Consider the following 23,147-nt stretch of genomic DNA (forward strand, 5'->3'; position numbering starts at 1 on the left):
CTGATACCATTTTTTACGGGTACATACATTTCTGTTAATTTTAAAGCAAGGTAGAACGTTACAACGATAATTCATAGACAATTGGATCTTCAAGGTAGCCCCGAAGAGTCTGAACCACCGGTTGCTGTCTATCCAGAATAAGAACCGCTTTCCAGTCATGGTGCGTTTGGTGAGTCCAGCCCCGAAGAGCGTCCGTTTCATCGGCGGGGATTCCCTCGTTCTACAACCTGGAGTCCTTGTCTCGAAGCTTGTGGAATTACGTGCCGATCGAGTCGGTAAATTCAACGGATACATAGACTACGTCATCAACGACAACCACTCGTTCGAGCTGACTGTAACCGCGGACGTGGTGCGAAAAAGCCTCACCCTGGACACTAGGGAGGTCCTCTTCGGGAAGGAGTACCATGAAGAAGAGGCCTACCGACCTAGCAGCTTCTTCGTGGAGATTAAAAACAAGCTGGATGCGAAAACCGCCTTCAAGTAAGTATTCCAATCAGGAACTTCACTAATGATTGCGAGGAAATGTCGACTTGGCCCGTGGGTAGCGCGTTTCTAGAAAAAAAAAAATTTAGTTGCAGATAAACGTCACAGATGGCGACGTTGGTCCTAAAGAGTCGTTGAAATAATGAATTCATGGGATTTCGACAGTTCTACGTCGATCTCTTCATTACTTCATTCTCTACAAGGTCATACTTCATTCTCTACTCATCATTACTACATTCTCGGAGAAGAACCAACAAAAAAAAATATTTCTTTATCTTGGAGCCTCCGTGATCATCTGTAAAGTGTCAGATAATTCGGTGCACCCAGTTTGGAGAAAATTTGTATAAATATTTGGACTTTTGGTAGGTATATATCACACTTTCATATCACCTTAACATTTTGGCTACTAAGAGCGTCTGAAGGCGCCCGACGTTTGGTCCAATATTCCCTGCACGGTCAGAGGAATTTCGCCCGTATGTCGAAATGGCTCCGTGATCAGAGTTAAAAGTCCGCATTTTTACGTTCCAGGTGGATCGTCCCAGCTTCGGCGAGCTTTTTGGTGCAACCTTCTTCAGGAGCAGTGCGAGGCAATCGAGGTCTCTTCGTGGTCACCAGTTATGAACCTGATCCTTCAAGGTCACACCATACCGAAGCTGTGATGCATGCCGAAGGGGGTTCCCATGCGACCCTTGGATTAAATGCTCTACTTCCGGTACCGGACGTCGCCTTCATAGACGATACCCTGGACCTTGGTATCATTCCTCTCAACGCACCTACCACCGTCTTCGGGGTTTTGCATAATGCGGAATATACTGAAGTGGTGTACGAGGTCGACCTCGTTTTGCTGCCACGAGGAGTTGAAGTTAGTCCTCGACGAGCAGCGATTCCTCCTCGTGGAATCGCGATCATCGAGGTGAGCATTTTCTTGCATGAATCCACGAACAAATGTTTTTTTTTCCTGCGAATTTTCAGATAATCGCTTGCCTTAAGATGTTACTCGTATGAATGCGTCGTACATACACCAGAATGTTAAAATATTTATACAACTTTTCTTGAAACTGGGAGCACCGAATAATTCCAAACTTTAACACGTGATTGTGGAGGTCCTAACGAAGGTCTTGAAACTCATGAAATTCCATTTTTCAAAGAGAAATTATTATTACAACATTTCTTTTTTTCGAACTGTGAAATCTCACGAGTTTCAAGACCTTTATTAAGGCCTCCATAATCACGTGATAAAGATTCTAATTATTCGGCGCACTCGTATTCATGAAAAGTTGTATAAATATTCTGACGCTTCAATGGCCACTTTCATATCACCTTAATTAATACGTGGTTCGGTGATTGAATGAAGTCTTCTTTCAGATTCTAGTCAGGTTTGAAGCGTGCTTCGAATTTTCAACTGCAATTAGAGTGCTGGTCCAGAAGTGTCTCACGTTACAGTTGAAAGTAAAAGGACGAGTATCCTTCCCTATGCTCTCCATAACTCCTCAACGATTGGACATTGGTAGAGTCAGTGCTTCGGCTTTTAAAACCCATCGACTTGTCGCCAGCAACATCGGCAAGGCGACCCTGAAGATGCAGCTTCCTCTGGAAGAGTACCCCGAGTTTCGAGCATCCTTATCTCCTGATGGGAATGATCCCGGCATTGGTATTGGGTTGTACACAGGGAGACATCAATGCCCTCCCATCCTGCACAGGCGATGTCGTATCTGCAAGGGAGGCATTCATGTCCGCCATTGTACACTAGGAGACATCAATGCCCTCCCATCCTGCACAGGCGATGTCGTATCTGCAAGGGAGGCATTCATGTCCGCCCCTGTGCAATAAGTTCTCGAATATGTTTCAGGACTGAGACTTCAGACTTCAGGGGTTCTAGTCTGAAGATTGAGGATTTTTATTTGTCAACCAGGTCGGGAAGGAATCGTCATCGCACCTGGAGCCTCTCAGGCGATTTTCCTCCATTTTCAACCTGCCGACCTCGCCAGCTACTCCTTCTATCTGCCCATCGTCCTGAACGAACTCCTGGGTCCAGCTTTGCTGGAGAATCCAAGATCTCAGAAGCCTGGAGAGTACCTGAAGTATCGCAGATCCTCACACGACAACCTCGAAGACGCTAAACCATCACCGCTTCCTGCAAGATTACCTACCGTCCACGTGGACTGCACCGTAGCTGGTAAGGTCATTTCCTTCAGCAAGCTGGACTTCCTCTTCGACGTGGCGACAAACCAGGTGAGCTGTATCAAGAGCGAAATGCATTTTTCAGCGATTCGAAATTAGCCCTTTTCACTTAAAAAAATCCCAGTTAACCCTTTGGCTACTATGAGTGCCTAAAGGCGCCCGACGTTTGGTCCAATATTCCCTGCACGGTCAGAGGAATTTCGCCCATATGTTGAAATGGCTCCGTGTTCAAAGGGTTAATAGAATCTGGATTTCGGTTACCTTAGCTGGATTAGATCGTTAAATACGTCTTTACTAAATGATTAAGGTGGGATGAAAGCGTCATTCTATATATAAAACATTGCGGATACCCTAAGAAGGTGGTGTTAATGAAATTTCATTGTAAATATCTTTTATTTAGCCCACACTTGAACGAAAAATTAATTTTTTTTTTTTATTCCGCGCATCTATTTCGAAGAAACGTTTCATAAATATTCTGACGTTTTGTGTATATAGAGTGACCCTTTTCTGGCACATTAACTGGAAAGTGTTTGAATGTCGAGTAGGTCTTCAAGATCCTGGAAATAAAAATCTTGTATCAGGTATTATTTTTTTGGACAGCTCTCGGATGAACTTCGAGTCTTCAACGAGGCTCACCTGGCGACGTCCTTCATTCTCAGGGTGGATGAGTTCTCCAAGGTGGATAGTCTCTTCAGGGTGAAATGGGTCCACGGAGTAGAGCCGAAGATCCAGGATCTAGCGATCCTCTGCACCCTGGAGCCCGGCGAAGAGACGACCTTTCTTCTGGAGTTCCAACCTGCTCGACAAGGACACTTCCACTTGGAAGCTCCCATCTTTGTAAGAGGCCAACTTCGAGGCAACGTCTTCAACAGACTTCGACTATCAGGAGTCAATCCAGAATGCTCTATATCTTCCGACGTCGAAGAGATCTACTTCTCGCCGATTCGACCAGGTCTTGCCTCCGAGGAATCTCTTCACCTGAAGGTGGAGCACTTCGGGACAGGTGTTACCCTGGTTGCTGAAGTGTTACCTGTGGATAGGTGCACTGGAGTGTTCGGCGATGAGGTCCTGCGAGTGTCCTTCCCTAATGGGAACATCGTCAGGCCTAGTCAGGGGTTAGTCGGCTTAAGGTGGTATGAAAGTGGTACTTGACGAGAACATATTTTCAATCTCGCAATGAATTTGAAAAATGTTCATCAAGATATTGAAAGGAAAAGTGAAATTTCAGGGGTGCAAGGACCTTCTTCAGGACCTCCATGCGGTGGAATTTCAAATGAAATTGTAAAATGGAAATGAAATGAATTATTCACTTCATTTATATTCACAGATGCCACTTTCATCCCACCTTAATGCATCTAGTTATTTCTTGTTTTTAAGGTTTTAGAGCCCCTTATTTTACAGGAAGTCCGAGGATGTTTTGGCCAGCATCCTCTTCAGCAGCGACGAGTCCGTGTCCTTTCGCGCCAGGATTCGCTTCAGGGATACTGATCATAAAGCTTCTCATACCCTGACGATTTATGCCATCTGTGATAACAGCTTGCTCACCACACACGCTTATCGCAGCTCGTCCTGTGAAAATTGTAAGATAGGAAAATCAATCTCCTCCTTCATGAGGTTCTTCATGGTATCGGAGGAAGAGGACGACACGGAGTCCTTGTCAAAGCGCGTCCACAGCGGCTATTGTCACCTCTACGTAAGTTCATCTTCTGTAAAACGTGCTCCAGGTCCATCCACATCTGAAATCTTTAAGGTGACGTGAAAGTGGCGTCGAAGAGTTCTCCTTTATGAAACTTTCCTCCGAACTGGGTGTACCGAATCGCTTGAAAATTTACATTATGAAACACAGAGGCTGTAAGGAAGGTCCTGAGGCCCATAAAATCCTCATTTTTTATAAAAAAAAATTTTTGTAATGAAATGAAAACGAGCTCTAGGTCGATCCATATCCAAAATCCTTAAGGTGATGTGAAAGTGGCGTCGAAGAGTTCTCCTTTATGAAACTTTTCAACGAACTGAGTGTCTCAAATCGTTTCATACTTTAAAACCTGAATATAGAAGCCCTAAGATAGGTCCTGAAACTCGTGAAATTTCATTGTTTTTCTAAACTATTTTTAAAATACCTATAAAGAAATTTGAAAAGAATGGAGATTTCATGAGTTTCAGGACCTTCCTTATAGTCTCCCTATTCACGTAGTGAAGTTTCAAACTATTCGGTGAACCGAGTAGGGATAAAAAAGTTTTATAAACAAGATCTCTTCGACGCCATTTTCACATCACCTTAACTTTCCTGAACGTCTCCCAACACAGGGACGATCTTCGCGGCCCAGCACGCATTCAGGAAGGTCTCGAAAATCCAGCAAGAAGTACGGCTCTCCGATGAGGTTCAGCCATTCACATAGCAGAACAGAAGACCTTGGAGATGGCGAAGAAAATCCTCTAGAAGAGTCCAAGTTCTTCAGCGTCTCCTCTTCCTCGCCTCGCAGCCGGAAGTCGCCGGAGATCATTTACCCTTTCTTTCCGGTAGAACAGATGACCACGTGAGAGGCACTCTCTTAATAATCATTTACAATAATTCCCTTCAAGTAGTATGAATGTAGTATCCCCTTTTTTAAGCTCTATCTTAAAGCTCGAAACATTTTCTTGCAGAGACTTCAACGAGCACATGAAGAGGACCCTGAAGAGTGTCGAGCAATGGCTGTATGCCGGTCCTCTGAAGTTCGCACTGTATCCCAGTGTTATCAGTGGCATTACGGCAGTCCTTTCGGACCAGTGTTCGATAAAAGCCACGTATAGTGATAAGAGGAAGACCCACACAGTCGAGCTATCCTTCCTGAACGTCTTGGAGTCCCTCGTTGGTCCACAAATCTACGACCACGTACCTGAGATGTAGGTCCTAAATGTTGAGACACATGAAATAATTACTTCTACCGATTTAAATGAACTGCACATTAATAAATAAAAATGCAACTCTTCGCGGAGAAGTGATATAACTTCGTATGCTAAGAAATGAGAGCTTATAAACAAATGAAAGGCTTGAATTAAATTGTAGAAATGGAGAATTTCACTTTCTACGCCCTGGGAGGCACGCTTAAATTCTTCCGTTCTTTTACAATGATTTTTATTTACAGAAAGCAGATTCCTGAAAACGATGTTAAAAGGGTGTCTCTCGTTTTGAAGGTATACGGAGACCTGGTGAATTTTCTGATCGCCCAGGGTGCTTGCTTGCCCCACGTGGAGCCCTATCTTCTTATCAGTTACAACGAATATTCCATTTGTGCGGATGGCTCGAAAGAGGAATCTATTTTTCGAAAAGACACTTTTCATGATCACTTGCCGAGGATGGTTTTCGAGTCGAGGAGCAAACAATGCTGGTTGGATGTCATTTTGCAGACATACAAATGTCTGGTTTTGAGCAAAATCAGTGCTACTCGTTTGCGCGACATTTACACTACGGTTGTGTCAAGAGTCAATGATTCTTTCAGCATTACGAGCCAAACAAGGTCTTCATTCATTTTGTTTAATATATTAAAAATTGTTTATAAATGCTTAGATTCAATGATCAAGAGTCTATGTTAATATATTAAAAATTATTTATAAATGCTTAGATTCAATGATCAAGAGTCTATGATTCGTTCAGCATTACGAGCAAAACAAGGTCTTCATTCATTTCGTTTAATATATTAAAAATTGTTTATAAATGCTTAGATAAATAACCTTTGCCCAGAGCCGAAACAAGAATATAAATATGCTTTTTTAAACAATTTCAGCTTATCAAATGTCTTGAACGAGAAGATCATCGAGAGCATTGTACAGAGGTCTTACGGATTTAAAAACCGATCCTCTGCGGAAGCGATTCTTTTGGCCTGGCTTGAACATAATTACACGAAACAATGCTCGGAAGACTGGATGAAGGACGACCGAGTAATTTTAAATCCAAACGAGACGAGGGAAAAAGTCGAGCCGAGAACTCTGGACAATTTTGAGAACGACCTGGCCGATGGATTAGTTTTGATGGCTGTTACCGCAGCTTATTGTCCATTCTTAATAAACTCCTTTTTTCGAAACATATATCTCTGCCCGAAATGCTTCGAAGAGGTAAGTTAATGAAATATAAAATATCTTCTTTGTATGACTATTTAATTAAATTCCTAAATTTAAATACGGATTATATGCAACGCACACAAAATGTCTACTTTGTGTGGCTGTTTAATTTTTATATGCGATAATGTACAACGCATACATTGTGTGGCTGTTTAATTTAAATGCGATAATGTACAACGCATGCAAAATGACTACATTGTCTGGCTAATTAATTTTTAAATGCGATAATGTACAATGCACACAAAATGTAGGGACATTTAATTAAAATCTTCAATTTAATTACAGATAATGCACAACGCAATCTGCGTGGTTGCCTCCTGGAGGAAGATAAGACTCGGCTTTGTTATAACGCCTATGGACATCGCCAAACCGAATTGCGTACAAATGATTATTCTAATTGCTCATTTGTTCGAGGTACTACCGACGTATGTGATAAGAAGTAAGGTGAATATCTACAAACAAGTACAAGTACTTCCAATTACAGTCTTTCATGAACAAATTGCTTCCTAACGAAGCAACAAATTATGAATCACAGATTCATAAAATTCGGTCCTGACCATAATTCCGATAAAAGTATTATATAAATAATTCCCAAATTGAGAATTCATGAAACTGACGGCACAGGATTTAAATTCAAAATTCCAATCGAAAAGATTCGTAAAGGAAGAAGTACCTGTAATTTCATTTTTTCTTTTTTACTTCTGAGACAAAATTATTTTTAAAGTACTCATTGTAACGAGTAGGTGAAGTTCAGCTGTCCACTGACGGAAAGTACCACGAGGCAAATAAACTTCACTAACCTTACTTCTGAGACAAAATTATTTTTAAAGTACTCATTGTAACGAGTAGGTGAAGTTCAGCTGTCCACTGACGGAAAGTACCACGAGGCAAATAAACTTCACTAACCCGACGGAATGTCGAGTAAGTTACATTTTGCAATTCCTGGAGAACGACTCGCACTTTTTCTCCCTGCTTCGTCCTACAACAATTCTGCGTCTTAATCCTCACGACAGCGGCCACGTGAAAGTTCAGTTTCACGCCCGGAAGATAAAAAAGGCGCGAGGTAAGATAAACATTTAAATATAAAAATGTACTTAAGCAGATATGAAAGGGTTTTGTTATATACCCAAAACATGAAAATATAAAACTTTTTTCCAAACCTCGACCGAACCGATTCAGCACGTGATTATGAAGGCCCTAAGGAAGAACGCGATGTTCATGAAATTACATTTTTCTACACAACATTTTCATTTACTCGAGACTAGAACCATGAGTGCATGTCTTTTTTTTTTAATGAAATTTCATGAGCGCCACGTTCTTCCTTAGGGCCTCCATAATCACGTGTGGAAGTTCCTAATTTTGGAGAAAAGTTTTATCATTATTTTTACTTCGTGGTGTATATCTGTATGACACTTTTGTAACACCTTACGGATTCATGAAACTTTCCCTCCACCTTTACAGCATATTTAATTCTTTGCGGGTCCGCAATTGGTCCCCATTTCGCAAGAAGTTACACCTTCGCTTTAGAGGGTGCTCCAAATCGACTGGGAATTGTCAACCAATACGATATTCGCAGTAAACTTTATCGAGTGATTGATAAAACTTTGACCATCCAAGTTCCCTACAACCACAGCGCCGAGTACGACATTTGGATGGCAAATGAAGAGCCTACGAAGCCCGGTAAATATTAACTAATAAAATTAATAAACCGGATTATGAGATATCGAATTGTTCCCTAAATCCGCAGATAAATATCTTTCACGGTGCATTTTTTTTTTTCTTGGAGATAAACGTACGTTTATATAAAATTTCCAGGGAGTGACAAGAAGCGATAAAAAAAAATGAAATTGATCAACCGGATTTGTTTCATTGGAGAAAATTAATTGTCATAATTTTTAGTAACTTATCCGCGTACTTATGGAACGACTCGGCAGTACGTAATTAATTAATCCGCCTATAATCTTTCCAGCTAGTCTCAAAATGGCCAAGTGGAGCGATTTGAGCCCGAGGAAGGTGCCCAGGAGGATCTTCTTGAACCAGATTAGTCTGGTGGTGCTCGAAGACACCCACGCAGCCAATTTGTCCATCACCGTAGCTTGCATTTCTCCAAGACGGTGTTCATATTGGATAGTTTTTCAGTCCCAGCTCGGCGATTTTATTATACAGGCAAGGAAGGGATACTTCAGATCCATCTTGGTGTTCTTTCGATGAGCCGATGATTTTATATCTTGCTTTTCTTGATTTTAGATTAATTCCAAATGGAGTGTTACAATTATGGACCGCATTACTGTGGAGTGGACCAGAGAAAAGTGCATCTGTGCAGATCCATCGACAGTTTCCAGGATGTGTCCTTTGAACATCGGGGTTAAAATACCTTCGAGGAACACAGATCTCTGGAAATGCATCGGCGAGATGTTTAGGAAAACTTTGAATCCAAAAGAGAGCCTCTTCTGGTCGCGCCATTTAGGTAAGATGAATTGGAGATAATTGAAAAATAAAGTGAAACGTAGATAATTGAATTTCTTGTTCTCTCGTAGAGTTAAAAGTTTAAATAGAATATAGATAACCTAACCTAACCTAACCTGCAACCTTTTAGACACCAACATAGGGCTACGATTAATCCACTGGTTAATGGGAGATCACGATGACAGCGTAGCTTCTGAAATTATGCACATTTTTAACAAGTCTGTGAAGTATCGGGTGACATCAACCGACAAGTCGACGAATGTCATCGTAGTGCCTCCTGAATTAGACGTAGAAGGTAAGCTGATAACATTCAGTACTTAAAGAATACCACTTCAAAATTTCATATCCGTATCGAAGCAAACAGAAAGTCCTGCAATATTTAGTTTAATTATTAATCGAGTAACCCTGACGACACTAGTTTTAATGGGATGCATCGGACTCTTTAATTTGATATTTACATTTAGATGTAAGACCTCCGGAAGAGTATACAACTTTATACATCCACATCAACGAATCCTCTCCTCAACTATACGAGACAATGTTAACAATGACCTCGACCGATGAAAAGGAGCTACGATGTTACAAAATGGTCTTCCTATGCAACGCAACGACCAGTTTCCAGGAAATAAATTCTCCAAGATCCACAGCAAAGAGTGTCGAGGTGAAGAAACATAAACTTTAAAATTCCAAGTATGCAAATAAAGGCTTATTTTTCTTTACTGGTAACCATAAAATAGCATGTGGAGCTCCAATGTTTCTGGTAGAGATGAGTTGTTATGATGAGGTTATGTGAGCTATGAATGATGAGTTTATACAGAAATGAGTTTTTTTTTTTTTCCATATTACTCATGTTGTGAAGTGGGAATAATTCTCGAAGATACAAAGAAATAAGAAACGGTTAATTTAAATTCTATATTAAGCTTGCTGCTGTAGGTACACTTGCGTATTCGGTACAGGAATACGGTTATGTTAAAACACTTGTGTCTCCAGTATTCAGAAATCTTACAGCTATCTCTACGTACAGTCTAAATATCCGCATCGGCTGTTAATTCGTGGCATCTTCCGTCTTCGCATATCCCGAAAGCGAGGCATCGATGCGTGTCGGTATTTTAATTTCAAATATTTTTGTCCACGCTATCCGACAAGCTACATGCACAAATGTCACGGTGACAAGCTTGACTGCCACGAAACGCGCGTCTCCAGTATTTAGGTACGTTTAGAAGTCTTACATGCTATTTTTACACACCGTCTAAATAACCATAGATGCTGGCTGCGTTCTCAAGATCTCTCATTTTCTAGTTTCTGGCATTTCCTTTGTCGACAAGCACCGATGCCTGCTACAAAAATTACACCGTTGCACCTCATCGAACGCTGTGAAAGCGTTCCTTGCAACTTGCAGCTCACCACATGACAGTAACACGAATACAAATTAATTTCTCACTTGATTCGACACAGCATGTTCCCCTACGTGTCCATCGAAGTGCACTCCTTATCGAGTGAGTTTCACAAATATCTATTTGTCCCTTCAAACCGAAGCCTACATCGCATGAGCTCGAGGCAAAAGTAATGTTACGCTGCTATTTCATATTTACCTTGCAGCGTAACATTAATCATGCATCGATCCAACATATTGTCATCGAAGAAGTTCTCTCGTTCTTTACATCGGAACAAAATAAACCCAGAGGATCATCCAAGTCAACGTTACTCTGTTATTGCCACAAGTTGTAATTAGTGGGCTGTCGTTATCACAGTAAGTGTACATCTTCGGTGGATTTAATTCTCTAATTTCTCCCTCGTCACTTCGATGGACCCTAGTACATCTTTCCTCATCGACAAGCTTTCCACGATCCTTCAGTTTGGTAGTACTTAAACCGCATCCAATACAATTATCTTATTACTTACTATAATTATGAACTACGGTTACTGTCATTAGTTCAACCGATGGTACCATCCTTAATTGGAATCGTACAAAATTAGACACGCAACAGAATCCGTAACTTTTAAACATCCCGTCGAGAAGACGTAGGAGAGAGAGTTACCGCACGCAATGCTACATACGGTAGACATTTGTTAATTACTCGAATAACCGAAATGACATCGAAACGCTCGAATTTTCCCCCTCTTTCTTTCAACTTTTCTCCTCAATCTTGATTCCCATGCGAAGAGAATCGATGAATCCAACCAGGGTACTGCCTGAAAATGAAAATTAGCTCTGCCACATATTAATCGCAGTAATCCTCATCGAAGCAACTGTGATTCCTTCGTAACCCCTTCGCACCACTTTTCAAAATTGCCACCCACCGAAGACATTGCATCGTGTCTCTGATAAATCAAGAAAATACATTCAGGCTCCGCAGCCATTGCCTCGTAATCACTTTTTCCCACTTTCTGCTCAAACTACTCCGGAATACACTCTAAAACTCCCATCGAACAGGAAAGAGTCTGCGTGCCCAAAACTCAGTACAATCAGTAACGCAATATTTAAGCGTAATAAAGACCTAAATAAATTACTTCCTTATTATTCTCAAGGTGGATAATAAACCTTCCCTCAAAGATATCCCTCCTGTTCAGTGTTAAGTCGCATAAGAATCAAAATCTCAGTGAGATAAAACGTCGGCCACATCGTTAGCTAAGTCCTCAAAAAGGGAAGATATTCCCACGTGAATAAAAAAATTAAAAAAAAAAAAACAAAAATACGGAATCGAGGTCGTTTCCTGCTTTTTCTCAGTTTCCTATTTTTCTTCTTCTCCTAATCACCCTTGCCAAAAAATCTAATTGCATCGAAGCACATCCATACACGTATGTGGAACATATTCCAATTATTTACCCAGTCAAGTTTGTCAGTCTCATATAGGAGCATGCAAAAAAAATCTCGGTTGAGTTTCGCACCAAATCGCTAATATACGTACACGTGGTACGTATAGGCGAACAGTCCCGAGTATCTTTTCGGCGAGTAAGTATAAAGATACGGATTATGCGAGGAAAATTAGCCACGATTCCTGACGAAAAACCGTCGACTTACCCTAATCAATGAGTATATGTTAATGACAATCTCGTGAGAACGTGAGCATAAAAAAAAAGAAAAAAAAGAATCAGGTCGTGTCATCTTTGACAGCATATCCATACACGCATATGGAACATGTTCAATGTATTAACTTACTCCTTTCTATCCCGTAAATTCCATATTAATTTCTCATTTATCCTCAAAAACGCATATTCTCCCCGTAATGAAACGTTCACATGAGCGCAAAATAAGGGAAAAAAAAAAAAACGATTTATGGATCTAGAGTAGCACCACTCTTGACATAATACTCATACAAGCATACGGAATATATTCCACGTATCATTAGTACACTAATAAATTCAGAAATATTTTTCTTTTCAGTACCAAAGTCCTCCGCTGCGTACTCAAAAATTTAACATTACCATTTTCTCCCTCACTCCGATCTCACATCAAAATGCATAAACATACATGTATGGATGATACTCGAAAGCGCACATCCATTCAGTGTCAATGACTGTCGTTTGTTCGCAAGAAAGAAAGAAAGAAAAAAATTACGATTTACGGATCTAGAGTCGCACCATTCTTGACAGCATATATCATACACTGACCTATATACGCGGTTTCCTCCGCGTATATTACAACGTATAATACGTTATCCAAGTTTTTTAAGCGAGCGCAAAGTATATTGCACCCTTTACATATAAATGGAAAATAATAAATCCAATTAGAGGTGCGACATTAAACCGGGCTAAGTCGATAGAATTTAGACAAGCGGCAGATTAATTATCCCTTCAAAATCGTAACGTCTTTACGCATGCGCTAAAAAAAAAAAAAAAGACGTTCATAACCTAGCGGACACATATACCGCACACCCGCGACATATATCCTTCGCATTGGAAACGTAATTTACAGTTTTTCTAGGATTTTCTACGGTAAACTACGTGGGTTTGCGTAATACACGGCGAAAAAAGGGGGAAATTATCCAACCCTGATCAGCGCCACACACGCACGTGGAACTAACTAAAAGGACATTAACTTAGTCGCATATCTCGATTTTGTGGTAATTTCTCCCTCGTTCCCTGTCCATGTCGGAGCATAATATAAACATACATACGGTTAATGTTGGAAAAATCCTATCTAGGGATTCGTATCTAGGATCGACGACGGTATGCGTGTAGACGCGCGCAATCAGGATGCGCGTTAACACGAGAAAGGAATTAACGAGCCCTAAAAGGGTCGCATCACCATTGACGATATCTAATTTAACTACGACTCCGTCAGCCTTCAACTTCTCGCCTCAAATCCTCCTCAATTCCATCGCTATCGGGAATCGAGCCGAATTCAACATCCTCAGCGTTCGAAAGCCCGGAAAAATCTCGAGACCTTCCCCCAGGTCTACCGCCAGGATAATCGTCAAACCTTAGCGTAAAGCCTCTGGGCGTTAGCAAAAGCGCTCGCCTGTAGAAACCAAAGAAAAGAAAAGATATATCCTGTATGTAATAAAAGCACACTATACGTGGGCGGCAATTAAACAACCGGGAGACATCAATGCCCTACCAACCTGCACAGGCGATGCCGTATCTCCAGGGGAGGCATTCAAGTCCGCCATTGTACAGTGACGTCATCGCCTGTGCAGGATAGGAGGGCATTGATGTCTCCCGGTGTACCTCCGATATTCCTCAAGAATTATCAGGCCGCGATGGGCTAATTTAGGAAAAGAGCGCGATTTACAAATCATAAACGTACCCTAGACAAGTGCGATCCCCCTCGAAGCCTTAAGGTGATAAGAAAGGTTCATTATATGTATATATAATTATATATAATTATCAATATATCAAAACGAGAAAATGTTTATACAACTTTTCTCCAAACTGGGTGCACCGAATTTGTAGAAAAGTCTCATAAATATTTTCACTTCTGGTACGTATATAAATCACATTTTCATATCGCCTTAATATCTCGAGTCTAGAAGTCCGGATATTATCAGTCTAGAAGTACAATTCCTGTTTTTTAGTCCCTGAAGAGGCCTCGCCGACGGTTATCCGCGAGACTGTGATATCGAGACACGGTGGAAGTGAATAAAATGTGTAAAATGAGTAGAATGAATTAAAAATGGATTAAAATGCACGTCGGAAGAGTGGCGAAAAGGAGAATAAATACAACGGAGGTGGAGACATTTCCCAAGATCCGAGCTGGGTGAGAAACACCAGTCGAGTGTCCTCGCGTCTCTCTCCGATCCTCCCGCGCATATCTACAAATTCTGCCTAGTCAACGGTGATTCCCCTCGTCCGAGCTACCGGGAAATCCTCGAAAGATGCTTATTTTCTCTCCGCCATCGAGTCCTGCCAAGGATCCTCGGACCCACCCCAGCGATCCTTTCCAATTCTCATTCGTAAAACGATTCGTGTCGGCACGGTAGCGTCATACGAGCCCGGCCTAAAAGCCAACTATATACCTCGGCGTGTCCCTATCCTCTGTACCTAGCGTTTAAATTATATTTATAACTAATAAGCAGTACGTGTGTCAAACCTTTCGTTTGCGCAATTTAGCCTGAGCCTCCTTTAACAATAAGTCGAAAGTGTTCTCCTCTTCGGCCTTGAGCATGCCCCTGCTGCTGCCACCTAGCGAGTTGCTCGCCAACCCATCTGAAGAAAGTAAATGATATTAATAATAATTGTTATTCATATAAGTATCTAAAACCATGAAAGGTGATATGAAATATTCCACTCCATATCTATAATCGTCAAAATATTTATATAAATTTTCCCCAAACTAGATGGACCGGATCATTTGAAACCTCAATACACAATTATGAAGACCCTGAGGAAGAACGCGATGCTCGTAAAATTTCATTTTTCACAAAAAAAAAAAAAAAGAAAAATGTGATCTTGGTTCTAGTTTAGGCTAAACAAAGGAAAGATGTTCTTTAAAATATGAAACTTCACGAGCATCGCGTTATGCCTTAGGGCCTTCATAATCACGTGTTGAAATTTCCAACGATTCGGTGCACCCAGTTTGGGGAAAAAGTGTTATAAATACTTTCACGTTTAGTATATACAGAATGACCCTTTCATATCACCTTAACGGACAATTCTGAATGTTTAAGAGTCAGTCAGTTGACCAGCTCGCAAAATTTCGGGTTCTAGATTACACACCGAGGTCGGCGTATTTCACTTTGCAGAATGCTCGGCGTCCACCGAAGCAGAGGTCGTATCTCGGTTGGGAAGGATCGTCGTTGCCGTGTTCTACCGCCTCGTAAGCGTCGTTTTTGTACGCGAACGTGACAAAGCCATAATTGTCGCTGAAAGTGAAATAAAATTATAATGAGTCCTAAAAAAAAAAACGAGGCCTAGGAAAAATCAAAAACTCCACCATCTCCCATTCTTCGTGTGCTGGGCAGGTCGCGCACCAGAAACGCAACCAACGTATAACAATAAATGAAATACTCAATGCTTAATGCAACAAATGCTTCCACAATGTGCGTACGTACGTATACAAATACATGGTTTCATTAAAATTCAATTTGAGGCGTTTCCTAGTTTACCAACTGGGTTATCAGTGTGCTACCCCCAACTTATCCAGCTCACGTTCTTTGGGACATTTTCAGAAATATACTTATATACTATATACTTAATAAACCAGTACATATACCCGTGATCATGAGAGTACTCTAGATAAGGAATAAAAAAATATCTAAAATGAAAACAGGAATTTATCCAACATTTTGCGTAACGCGGGTTTAAATTGGAACAACGTAACTTAATAAATAAAATGAATGTCGGTAACGCGACCGGCCCAACTAATGTTACCACTTGAGTATTCAAAATGACGTCACCACCGAAAAGGGTATACATGGATTATAATTTACCGACGTCGATTGGACTTATCAGCGGCTTTTTCACATCTCAAGGGGAACCAGAGAACGTGAACGATAATGTTAAATAATGCGATGAAGATTAAATGGATGCACACCCATGCTCCCGAAAGTGGACGCTGATGTCGACGACGGGTCCGAAGACCTCGAATCTCCTTCGGAGGTCAGCCTTGGTGATTCCCTCATCGAGGCGACCAACATAAATGACTCTTCGCTCCTCGACTTGTCTCTGTTTCTCCCTGTCGTACCAAGTGTCGTAGGGTCTCCTGTAAGCCGTAGGTGGCGACCTGGGGATAAGAAAAAAATAAGAATGACCACATTCGCCGAAACACCCTCTCTAAAGATACAGGAGATGATTCCTCTCTCGCACAAGGGAAATAAAGATTAAAGGGAGAAACTGATTAGCTGCGACGAACAAAGGACCAGTTCCAACCGCGGGCAGAGAAGTTCATGGCGAATCTCGTCGATGGTTAAATCGTCAGGACGACAAATGAACTCTGACCGCAGTTGGAATAGGCCTCTCGATGAGCCTCACTTTGTGCAAAGATTTGACGTATAATTTTACCTCCTCCAGTCTCCGTATCTGTAACCGCTCCCGGAGGAGCGCCTCGTGTTCCTACTGTAACTCCTTCGTTCGCGGCTTCCCCTCGACTGTTGACGCGACCTCTTACGCCTTCCGAAATTCGACCTTGAAGAGGACCTACAATCACGTGATTTTACCCACAATCTCTCTCTAAATAAAGATACCAAGAGTACCTAGACCACCCACACTTAGTCCGACTCCCATCCACATAAATTGATTTCACTTCGCATCGAAGTGATTAAAAAAAAAAAAAAAGAATAAAGATAAACTTAAATCTAGAAGTACCAAGGCATCGTTTCAATATTTTCCCAGATCACCCTAGCTTACGAATGACTGTTAACGAGTTTTCGCAAACCTTGTATAAGCCTGATACTAAAGATACTCCTCTATCATTAGTTATCGTAGAGTAACACAGGTCAAAGCTTCGGACTTGAGTTTACACTTGCTACGAACTGATCGTAGCACTATTCCGATGCTGAATATTACCATTATGGGCAAATCGTAAGATTAATAAGGGTGCATAAAGCCTAACACTAAAGATACTCCACTATTATTAGAGGATAACACAAGTCAACGCTTCGGACTTGAGGTTACACTTGCTACATACTGATCGTAGCACTACTCCGACACTGAATGTTACGTTATGAGTATATAGTTAGTTTAATAAAAAGGGAAATTGTACCTAGAGCAGCTCGAGTATCGCGACGAGGATCTGGATCCCGATCTGGAAGATACGGATCGCGACCTCGACGACCTGAATCTGGAACTGGAAGTAGATCTGTGTGATCGCGAACGGGACGACCAGCTGCTGTTCGAGCTGACGGAACTGCGACGATGACTCATTCTCCTACGACGTGTATTGCTGTGCCTGCGGGATCTACTCCTGCTCCTACTCCTGCTTCGACTTCTGCTCTGGCTCCTGCTTCGATTTCTACTTCTACTTCTACTTCTGCTGCTCCGGCTTCGTGACCTGGAACGACTGGAGCTGGTGGTGATTCTACGTGGTCTGTACTGTCGTTGCTTCCTATCACTCAGCCGATTCACCCTAAAAGAAAAATTAAATCCTCTTAATAAAATGGCCCGGCATGGAAATAAATTAAAAATAAATACAGAATATATAATATAGAAATGTATATATATCTGTACATATATTAAAGATCTTTCGTTCTTCTCAAAACATTAACCCGTACCTTTGTTCGGTGTTCTCCTCCACACTGGTTTCTTCGTCGATCCTGACAGGACACTCGAAGACAGTTTCATTAGTCTGAATGGCGACTTCTCGAGTGGAGGGCTTAGGACGCAGCTTTTCATCTTCAATCTCAGCCTTAGACTTCAGAACAGATACGATCTCTCGTTCCGACCAGATTGGATTCTCAGGATCATCCTTGATCGGTTCAGTAGTGGTCGACACATGGTGAATGTATATCAAAGACATCGGCTGCACCGGAGAGTTGGTCCTACTGCTGTCACTCCGGTTCAGCTCTCGTCTACTCCTATACTCAGCCAGGTTCAATTTCCTTCGGGCAGGTTTCTTCGACTCCTCAGTGGAAGGCTCATCGATTCTGACATTCTGTATTATATTTTGCACCTGGTCGTTGAAACTATTAGTCGTCGTTACGATGCTCTCATTTGGATTGCTAGTGGCCATCGGCAACTGCTGAAGTGGTTTCTTCAGCACCGAAACCATCTGCTTGAACTTGTGGCCCTTTCCATCCACCGGTTTTGTCTTGGTAAGCACTCCCTTTCGCAGCTGTAAAATGCTGGTCGCCAAAGCTGAGCGAATCTTCATTTCATAAACAGGCTTGTTCGCAGGTTTACTTTCAATAACTTCCTTGTTTCCAGAAACCGAGGAAGTAGTGGGATTTGAAGGCTTCGGAGCAATCTGCTTCGAAGCACTCTCCTTCGGCAATTCTTTGCTACGGTCTATCGAGGAAGTGCCACTCTTCGAGTCGACTGTGCTCTGGGAACTGGAAGATTGCTCTTCGCTGGCATCGCTTACATCACCAGACTCCAGACCGCTGTCTTTTCTTGAGCTGCTGTCGGTCCATCTCTCTCCTTGTTTCGCAGTATTCTTCTGCGTAGTGACGCGAACGTTGTCTGCATTCTTCGAGCACATCATGTAGTATTCTGGTCTTCGAGGAGTCTCCTCTTTAATCGAAGAGACCTTTTCAATGGCATTCGTCTGTCTGTCATATTCGCTGTTGGTATCCGGAGTGCTTAACATGGAACTGGCACTACTGCAATAATCATGGTCGAGTTGGACCGATCCATCGATCCTTCCACTGGTACTGGAACCATTCGTCACCTGGAGAAAGAGAAACATTATATACCACCACGTTAGTAACACACATTTAATACTCATCGCTGAACTTATATATATATATAATAACAAATTAAGTTTTCTTACGATCTTCAAGAGCTTATTCCTTGACAGAGTCGAACCAGCATCTTGCATTCGAGTTCCATTGCTGCGACTGTTACTCCCTTTTGTGCCGAGCACAGCAGGCACCACCGAAATCACTTTCTTCCGTCCGGAAGCCTGTAATTCAGCATGATCTTAGCCAATCACAGCCAATGCAGACCAAACTCGCAAGAAGCCACAGAGGAACGATCAAGTCACCTTTATCCTGTCGATGACCTCCTGTGGCAGGGAATCTCGAATGTTTTGATGCAAAGTGTCGTCCTGAGTTTCTACAGCAGGTTTCTTCGAGACAGCTGTCGCTGATCCTCGACCCGTGCTGCCAGCTGCCTTGCATTTTTGTACAGTCCCTCGTCTACTTTCTAACGTGGCAGCCTCGGACGCTTCAAACTGCTCCAACAGACTTTTTACATCTCCAGCTTCTAAAACTAAAGAAACAAACAATTACTACAATGCTTTCCATCGCGAAAAAATAGACTATTTCTCAGATTTGGTTTACAAGTATAATACAATAATTCATAATTTGTAAATTACCTGGATTGCGATCCACAGTTACAGCGGAACTGGTAGGCTTTCCCTTTTCTACCTTACAACTAATCTTAATAGTTTTCCTCTTCTTCAACGGTTTCTGATCGCTGTCTTCACTGTTACTAGGTTTGCTCCGAGCTTTTCTATTCTCAGGCATTGTTTGTAACTGTTTCACTTCACGGGCTTGCTCCACTTCCTGTACAAGTTGCTTCAGGCTTTCCTTATTATCTTCTTGTAGATTAACCGATGATGGTTTGGCGGCTTGGACACGATGAGCACGAGCTATTTTCTTTTTAGTTTGTTCAAACCCAGATTGGCATTCGAGTTTGATACCGTAGGTAGTTTCGTTGAAATCTTCTTCTTTCTTTATCGTACGTGATAAGATATGTGTAGCGGGTTCATCTTGAAAGATATTCTCTGGCAGGTCTGTACACATTTTTTCCGGCATGTTCATATTCAAGCTCACCATATCCTTAACGTCAATGTCCTCCTCCATATCCGAGGCCTGTAAATTACAAACCCTGTTAATACTCAGCAACTAATCTCATCGATTCTTGCATTCAACTAATAAACATTAAGACTTTTAACCTGAAGGTAACCAATGTGTTCTTGCCAGTCTGTCAGCACCTTGGCGAAGTCCTCTTTGATATTCTCAATCTTTGGAATAACCGAGGCGACACCGGATACAGGAAGCACAGCCATGTCGCCGTTAAGCCTAAAAAAAAAATAACATCTGTTTAAATATCCAGTTTCTCGCCAGACCTATAACGATACTAATCTTCAACAATATTTCGAATAACTTACTCCTGTTCCGTGCCCCACAAGGTGGCCGAGACATCCAAGCGATTATCAATGTATCCAAAGTCATCGTGGACTAATTCCATCAACTCCCCTTGCTGAAACGACGATAGAGCTCGTAACATCTTAACGCTACTACGATATCAACACCAAACCCCAAGAATAGTTCTTTGAGCCGCAAAAAACTATTTCATTTCAATATCTAATTAAAACTCATCCGCGACCCTCGGCAATAAATGTATTCCAATACACATCGCACAGACGTTGGCGCATATCCTTAAATCCACCATGTCAATCAAAATAATTACCTGATCCATAGACAACGAGAAATCAGAAAAGTGTTCCTCATCGTGGAAGTTTAAAAATCCAGCTTCCATCTCACTCTCGCTACTGAGCACTACCCGTCGTTACTGGCTGACCGATCTGCAACGATAACCAAACAAAACCCAGTTAACACCCGCAAGTCAGGCACAATTTCAGTATAAACACTAAATCACGTCCCAAACACTCCGATTTCTACCCAGAAACCTCGAAACCTCTCTATAAAGACACTTAAACCTCGAGTCGGCACGAGGACGCGCAACGCGCGTGCGTTTTCGAGGTTAGGTCCGTCACCGCCTCCGAGTTAACGAAATTATCACAGCGCGCGAGCGTACACGTGCACGCGAGATGAATATACGACGAAACTCGAAAAGCATTCTTACCACATCCATCAACACTTTGAAAAAGAAAATAAACCGAAAAACCTTCGTTCGAGTCACCGCATCGCACAACAAAAATCGGTCTCTTCGAGATCCTCCTTACGTAACGCCGCTTCGGAGCCGCTTCCACGTAGTGGAAGGCCGAAGTCTGGGAAATCGAGGATAAATCGCGTACATCCATTAACCAGTCGATAGCGTAGCGGAGGCAAAAGTGTACGGGAGACGCGCGACACGCGGCGACATTGAGGTTATGTCGTCAGTCGACCGCAAGAGGCCCGTAGGTCGACGTACCATGCCGCGACACAGGAGACCGGGATCGCGAACGAACCTTAAAAGGAGTCGTCGAGGTTATGTCGACGAAAGGGGCGAGGAAAAAGCGATTCGGAAGATCGGCGATCCAGCGGTGCGTCGGTCGGCCACGTCCCTTCGGCGTCGGCCACGGTGCGTGTCGCCTCGAGAGCGTCCGCGTCGGCCGGTCCGGGTGGCGGCGCGAGACGATCGTCTCCGCGTTCCCGTGGCCCCGGCTTATATAACGCGCGACTAAACCGGGATAAGTTGTCGCGAGACAACGCTCACAATACAGACCCGACCCGCGCTCTCAGCCACAACCGCATAGGAGCGCAAACCGGACAGGGTGAAAGACCAGTCACGAGCACACGTCCCCCTCGGAGCGCGCACACAATGACACTGAGCAGATCACTGAACGCGGCAAGCCTGATGAGGCGGCCTACCCCCTCCCGGCGTGCAGCGGGGCTCGCCGCGCGAAGCGCTGTGATTGGTCGGAGCCGTTTCGGCTCGACCAATCAGCAGCCGGCCTGGGCCCGAGGCGAGGCGGCATCGACCAATCAGCGCTCGCGCCGCCATGCGGCCGGTAAGAGGAAACCACCACCATTAAACGCGATAACCTTTACGACGGTATTGAGGGATTAACGAGGCCTGCCCTAAACTCGCGGGCCGGTAACGAGACTCGTCTCTTGTTTCCGGAAATTCCGGAGCTGGTCACGCGGATATCTGGTAGGAAAGTCGGGATTTAGCACACCCTTTCGCTAACCCTCGTTTATCACGCCATGGCCGCGCTCTGCCGGCGTGGTGAGGTGGCGCCGGTGCCGCCGTGTGATTGCGCACTCACACACTCTCTATGGCCCTGATATTCTTACCGACGCTCGATGGAATTCACGGCGAATTTTTCCCGGACAAAGACTCTCGCCCTGATTCCGTCGACTGGATATAAGGCATAATCTACGCAGAAATCAACCTGATCCGCGACAGGTGCGGCTCGGCCGCGTCTGCCGATTGCCGCAACGTGCCAGACGGGTGCGCCTACATATTTAGCTCGCTAGTCCTCGGTATAAATAACGTACACTCGTAACGCGGAAATACCGGCGCCCTTCCGAGGATCTAGAACCTCTGGAGACCGGCATCTGATACTCTACTTACTTCGAATTAGAACGCGCAACACTTTTTTCGGTTTAATCCCCGACACCATGTCACGTGTGAATCAGCCACGCTCTCTCGGTACCTCTCACTCGCACTTTCACGGGGCTTCAGAGTGTGAGGGAAATACGTCCATAAATGTACCGACACGCGCGCGTTTCCCAGGTTACCCTTAGACCATATATACCTAGACCCGCATTGGACCTCCCACTCCCACATTTTCAATAAGCAAAATGGCTGTAATTGTGTGAGTGAGTCGTCGGGACACGTGGTATCTTCTTTTGCCCCTTCCACCGCAAGGCGGTCTACATAAATATATGGTCTAAAATCTGATTGGGTCCGAGTGCCGTCGGCACACGTGGTTCATGTGGTATTCGAGTTTACTCCTTCCACTGAATGCGAGGTCTAGGTATTTATGGTCTAAACCTGCACCTGACTCGCGGCCATTGGTGGTCACGTGACTCAAAAATGGCGCCGGCGGTCGGCGCGAAAAACTTGAATGCGTTCTGCCGACAATAAAGATACTTGGCTTGATTTCGCTCCAAGAACATACACTTGTATCAGGATACTCGGTAGTT

At 43.0% G+C, this 23,147-nt stretch overlaps 1 protein-coding gene across 6 annotated transcripts; it reads right to left on the bottom strand.

Moving 5' to 3' along the window:
• Window positions 1–5,315: 5,315 nt before the first annotated feature.
• On the bottom strand, window positions 5,316–22,638 carry LOC105703744 (serine/arginine repetitive matrix protein 2). Of its 6 annotated transcripts, none has more exons than XM_023431929.1 (14): window positions 21,464–21,775; window positions 20,743–20,857; window positions 20,441–20,532; window positions 20,225–20,351; window positions 19,643–20,141; window positions 19,310–19,536; window positions 19,097–19,228; window positions 17,880–18,994; window positions 17,372–17,734; window positions 16,672–16,806; window positions 16,205–16,393; window positions 15,388–15,533; window positions 14,762–14,877; window positions 5,316–5,554 (listed from the first exon to the last, which is right to left on the bottom strand). In XM_023431929.1, the coding sequence occupies exons 2-14, from the start codon at window positions 20,809–20,811 to the stop codon at window positions 5,483–5,485; spliced, it is 3,282 nt and encodes a 1,093-aa protein (XP_023287697.1). In that variant the 5' UTR covers window positions 20,812–20,857; window positions 21,464–21,775; the 3' UTR covers window positions 5,316–5,482. The 6 variants fall into 6 exon arrangements, with proteins under 6 accessions (XP_023287697.1, XP_012287786.1, XP_012287787.1 ...); XM_012432363.2 differs by lacking the exons at window positions 5,316–5,554; window positions 21,464–21,775 and adding exons at window positions 10,078–11,421; window positions 22,573–22,638; XM_012432364.2 differs by lacking the exons at window positions 5,316–5,554; window positions 21,464–21,775 and adding exons at window positions 10,078–11,421; window positions 22,293–22,357.
• Between the last annotated feature and the right edge of the window lie 509 nt (window positions 22,639–23,147).

Source organism: Orussus abietinus, unplaced genomic scaffold, assembly GCF_000612105.2.
Source record: "Orussus abietinus isolate OABI.00-Male unplaced genomic scaffold, Oabi_2.0 scaffold43, whole genome shotgun sequence".
NCBI classification, from domain to species: domain Eukaryota; kingdom Metazoa; phylum Arthropoda; class Insecta; order Hymenoptera; family Orussidae; genus Orussus; species Orussus abietinus.

Excerpts from the sequence above, each read along its gene's own strand:
- LOC105703744 (XM_012432363.2), bottom strand. The coding sequence starts at position 20,811 with ATGGAAGCTGGATTTTTAAACTTCCACGATGAGGAACACTTTTCTGAT. Across the intron at positions 19,229-19,309 it reads AGGTCATCGACAGGATAAAG|GCTTCCGGACGGAAGAAAGT; the intron begins GTGACTTGATCG and ends GCTGAATTACAG. Across the intron at positions 18,995-19,096 it reads GGAATAAGCTCTTGAAGATC|GTGACGAATGGTTCCAGTAC; the intron begins GTAAGAAAACTT and ends CTCTTTCTCCAG.